General features: G+C 56.1%; 1 protein-coding gene across 1 annotated transcript; it reads right to left on the reverse strand.

Moving 5' to 3' along the window:
• Window positions 1-3,258: 3,258 nt before the first annotated feature.
• LOC138653672 (histone H1C-like) lies at window positions 3,259-3,951 on the reverse strand. The gene has a single exon (XM_069743277.1). It carries the CDS (start codon window positions 3,906-3,908, stop codon window positions 3,282-3,284), a length of 627 nt encoding a protein of 208 aa, XP_069599378.1. The 5' UTR covers window positions 3,909-3,951; the 3' UTR covers window positions 3,259-3,281.
• Window positions 3,952-5,376: the final 1,425 nt, after the last annotated feature.

A 5,376-nucleotide genomic window follows, 5' to 3' on the forward strand; every position in this document is an offset into this window, starting at 1 on the left:
GAGAGGGTGGTGGCACTGATCATACAGCTCTGCGGGGAGGAGGTGATGGCTCTGATCCTACAGCTCTGCGGGGAGAATGTGGTGGCTCTGATCATACAGCTCTGCGGGGAGAAGGTGGTGGCACTGATCATACGGCTCTCCGGGGAGGAGGTGATTTCTCTGATCATACAGCTCTGCAGGGAGGAGGTGGTGGCTCTGATCATACAGCTCTGCGGAGAGGAGGTGGTGGCTCTGATCATGCAGCTCTGCGGGGAGGAGGTGGTGGCACTGATCATACAGCTGTGCGGGGAGTAGGTGGTGGCACTGATGATACAGCTCTGCGGGGAGGAGGTGGTGGCACTGATCATACAGCTCTGCGGGGTGGAGGTGATTTCTCTGATCATACAGCTCTGCGGGGAGGAGGAGATGGCACTGATCATACAGCTCTGCGGGGAGGAGGTGGTGGCACTGATCATACAGCTCTGCGGGGAGGAGGTGGTGGCTCTGATCATACTGCTCTGCGGGGAGGAGGTGGTGGTACTGATCATACAGCTGTGCGGGGAGGAGGTGATTTCTCTGATCATACAGCTCTGCAGGGAGGAGGTGGTGGCTCTGATCATACAGCTCTGCGGGGAGGAGGTGGTGGCTCTGATCATACAGCTCTGCGGGGAGGAGGTGGTGGCACTGATCATACAGCTCTGCGAGGAGGAGGAGGTGGCTCTGATCATACAGCTCTGCGGGGAGGAGGAGGTGGCACTGATCATACAGCTCTGCGGGGAGGAGGTGGTGGCACTGATCATACAGCTCTGCGGGGAGGAGGTGGTGGCACTGATCATACAGCTCTGCGGGGAGGAGGTGGTGGCACTGATTATACAGCTCTGCGGGGAGAGGGAGGTGGCTCTGATCATACAGCTCTGCGGGGAGGAGGTGGTGGCTCTGATCATACAGCTCTGCGGGGTGGAGGTGATTTCTCTGATCATACAGCTCTGCGGGGTGGAGGTGGTGGCACTGATTATACAGCTCTGCGGGGAGGAAGTGGTGGCTCTGATCATACAGCTCTGCGGGGGAGAAGGTGGTGGCACTGATCATACAGCTCTGCGGGGTGGAGGTGATTTCTCTGATCATACAGCTCTGCAGGGAGGAGTAGGTGGTGGCACTGATGATACAGCTCTGCGGGGAGGAGGTGGTGGCACTGATCATACAGCTCTGCGGGGTGGAGGTGATTTCTCTGATCATACAGCTCTGCGGGGAGGAGGAGGTGGCAGTGATCATACAGCTCTGCGGGGAGGAGGTGGTGGCACTGATCATACAGCTCTGCGGGGAGGAGGTGGTGGCACTGATCATACAGCTCTGCGGGGAGGAGGTGGTGGCACTGATTATACAGCTCTGCGGGGAGAGGGTGGTGGCTCTGATCATACAGCTCTGCGGGGAGGAGGTGGTGGCTCTGATCATACAGCTCTGCGGGGTGGAGGTGATTTCTCTGATCATACAGCTCTGCGGGGTGGAGGTGGTGGCACTGATTATACACCTCTGCGGGGAGGAAGTGGTGGCTCTGATCATACAGCTCTGCGGGGGAGAAGGTGGTGGCACTGATCATACAGCTCTGCGGGGTGGAGGTGATTTCTCTGATCATACAGCTCTGCAGGGAGGAGTAGGTGGTGGCACTGATGATACAGCTCTGCGGGGAGGAGGTGGTGGCACTGATCATACAGCTCTGCGGGGTGGAGGTGATTTCTCTGATCATACAGCTCTGCAGGGAGGAGTAGGTGGTGGCACTGATGATACAGCTCTGCGGGGAGGAGGTGGTGGCACTGATCATACAGCTCTGCGGGGAGGAGGTGGTGGCTCTGATCATACAGCTCTGCGGGGAGGAGGTGGTGGCTCTGATCATGCAGCTCTGCGGGGAGGAGGTGGTGGCACTGATCATACAGCTGTGCGGGGAGGAGGTGGTGGCACTGATCATACAGCTCTGCGGGGAGGAGGTGGTGGCTCTGATCATACAGCTCTGCGGGGAGGAGGTGGTGGTACTGATCATACAGCTGTGCGGGGAGGAGGTGATTTCTCTGATCATACAGCTCTGCAGGGAGGAGGTGGTGGCTCTGATCATACGGCTCTGCGGGGAGGAGGTGGTGGCACTGATCATACAGCTCTGCGGGGGAGAAGGTGGTGGCACTGATCATACAGCTCTGCGGGGTGGAGGTGATTTCTCTGATCATACAGCTCTGCAGGGAGGAGTAGGTGGTGACACTGATCATACAGCTCTGCGGGGAGGAGGAGGTGGCACTGATCATACAGCTCTGCGGGGAGGAGGTGGTGGCACTGATCATACAGCTCTGCGGGGAGGAAGTGGTGGCACTGATCATACAGCTCTGCGGGGAGGAGGTGGTGGCACTGATCATACAGCTCTGCGGGGAGGAGGTGGTGGCACTGATCGTACAGCTCTGCGGGGAGGAGGTGGTGGCACTGATCATACAGCTCTGCAGGGAGGAGGTGGTGGCACTGATCATACAGCTCTGCGGGGAGAAGGTGTTGGCACTGATCATACAGCTCTGCGGGGAGGAGGTGGTGGTACTGATCATACAGCTGTGCGGGGAGGAGGTGATTTCTCTGATCATACAGCTCTGCAGGGAGGAGGTGGTGGCTCTGATCATACAGCTCTGCGGGGAGGAGGTGGTGGCACTGATCATACAGCTCTGCGGGGGAGAAGGTGGTGGCACTGATCATACAGCTCTGCGGGGTGGAGGTGATTTCTCTGATCATACAGCTCTGCAGGGAGGAGTAGGTGGTGGCACTGATCATACAGCTCTGCGGGGAGGAGGAGGTGGCACTGATCATACAGCTCTGCGGGGAGGAGGTGGTGGCACTGATCATACAGCTCTGCGGGGAGGAGGTGGTGGCACTGATCATACAGCTCTGCGGGGAGGAGGTGGTGGCACTGATCATACAGCTCTGCGGGGAGGAGGTGGTGGCACTGATCGTACAGCTCTGCGGGGAGGAGGTGGTGGCACTGATCATACAGCTCTGCAGGGAGGAGGTGGTGGCACTGATCATACAGCTCTGCGGGGAGAAGGTGTTGGCACTGATCATACAGCTCTCCGGGGAGGAGGTGATTTCTCTGATCATAGAGCTCTGCAGGGAGGATGAGGTTATGGCTCTGATCATACAGGTCTGAGGGGAGTAGGTGGTGGCTCTGATCATACAGCTCTGCGGGGAGAGGGTGGTGGCACTGATCATACAGCTCTGCGGGGAGGAGGTGGTGGCTCTTATAAGAGCCTTTGTGGTAACAGAACAGGGGCTGCAGCTTATTTCTTAGCCGCGGGCTTCTTGGCTTTCGCAGCCTTCTTAGCCGGACTCTTGGCGGGTTTGGCCGCCTTCTTAGCCGGACTCTTCGTCACCTTCTTGGGCTTGGGAGCGGCTTTCGGCTTCTTGGGGCTCTTGGCCGCTGCGGGCTTCTTGGCCTTTTTCGGGCTCTTCTTGGCCGCAGTCGGAGCCTTCTTGGGCTTCTTCGGAGATTTGGCGGCTTTCTTGGCAGCAGCGGGTTTCTTAGGTTTGGCCGCAGCTGCTGGCTTCGTCTTGGCCACTTTGTCCTTCGTCTCCTGCTTCTTGTTCAGCTTGAAGGACCCGGAGGCGCCGCTGCCTTTCACCTGGAGGAGGGCGCCCTTGGTGACCAGAGCCTTGACGGCCAGCTTCAGGCGGCTGTTGTTCTTCTCTACATCGTATCCTCCAGCAGACAGAGCCTTCTTCAGGGCGGCCAGAGACACCCCGCTGCGCTCCTTGGAGGCGGACACGGCTTTCACGATCAGCTCGGAGACGCTGGGGCCGGAGGGTTTATTGCTCTTCTTGGCAGCAGATTTCTTCGGCTGCTTCTTGGATTTGGCGGCCGGTTCTGCGGGAGGGGGAGCGGCGGCTGGCGCGGTCTCTGCCATCATGTGCTGCTGAAGCTAAATGAAAATATTTCCTGATAGGAAGGAAAACACTGAGGCCGGAGCTGGAGGCGCCTGTTATATGTACAGGCTTACTGCGCACTGATTGGCTGCTGAGCAGCACCGTCCTGAGCTTCTATTGGCTGAAACTGGACACAGGCCCCGCCCCCTCCCAGCTGAGTCCGAGTGAAGCTCCGCTCTCCCCTTGTGCTTCCCTGCCCGGGATAAAAGCCCTTTACCGGCTAACACCGGACAGCAGAGCGCGATTCCTCCGTCGCCTCCCCTTCTCCAACATCTCCACCGGCCATTTGTAGCCGTCACTAGCAGAGATGCCGGGAAAGAGCGGAGAGGAAATCCCGGGATCATCGCCGCCGTCCTCCCGATCTGCACCTCACTGTGTACCGGGGAGATAAATCTGCTGCGGGAGCTCGTTCCTCCTATTCCCGGCTCCTGTCACCATCACAGGGATCTTTACTCCTATGTCTATCGCACAGGAAGCTGATTGTACGATGTGGGGACGAGCTGGAGCTGCTGACAACCCAGAAGGGTAACACAGGCGACGGCCTCCGCTGACTGCCACCTCCCTGACCTGTGGTGTCACTGTACCCCGTATGTGCAGAGGATTGGGGGGACACGTGTTCCACATCAGTAGATGATCCACATCGGTGGCTGATTGCAATCACCTGCCTGATATCGTGTCTTACCCAGTGTGAAGCTGTGACCGCTGCGGCCTGTCATGGTGCGAAGAGCTCTGATGAGGCGACAGCTGCACACTGCGACTCCCCAACCAAACACATAAACATCTCCGGGGAGAAAACTGAAATATTAATGGATTTATGTGACCCCCACTATTGTGTAAAAGGGGAATATTGGGAGAAAAGCGGAGACACAAAATCCAGCGTCTACACAGAGAACACAGCTGTACATAGTTTATATAGTGCACAACATCACATCTGCACAGCCCAGATCAGCAGTGTAATAAGTGTCACTGATACTAGAGGAGAGGGTACAGTATATACAGCAGAGTGTACAGTATATACAGCAGAGTACACAGTATATAGAGCAGAGTGTACAGTATATACAGCAGTGTGCACAGTATATAGAGCCAGTGTGTACAGTACATACAGCAGTGTGTACAGTATATAGAGCAGTGTGTAAAGTATATACAGCAGTGTGTACAATTTATAGACCAGAGTGTACAGTATATAGAGCAGTCTCCCCTCTCTTCTTCTTTCTCTCTCTCTCTCCCTCTTTCTTAATCTCTATTTCTCTCTCCTCTCTTTCATTATTTCCTTCTCTCCTTTCTCTCTTCGCTCTCCTCTCTTTCTTTCTCTCTTCTTTTTTCTCTAAATATTTCTCTCACTCTTACTCTTTCTTCCTTTCTATTTCTCTCTCTCCCTCTCTTTCCCTTGCTTTCTCTTTTTCTTACTTTATATCTATCTCTCTCATTCTCTCTTTCTTTATCTCTCTTCTC

Source organism: Ranitomeya imitator, unplaced genomic scaffold (genome assembly GCF_032444005.1).
Source record: "Ranitomeya imitator isolate aRanImi1 unplaced genomic scaffold, aRanImi1.pri SCAFFOLD_325, whole genome shotgun sequence".
NCBI lineage: Eukaryota > Metazoa > Chordata > Amphibia > Anura > Dendrobatidae > Ranitomeya > Ranitomeya imitator.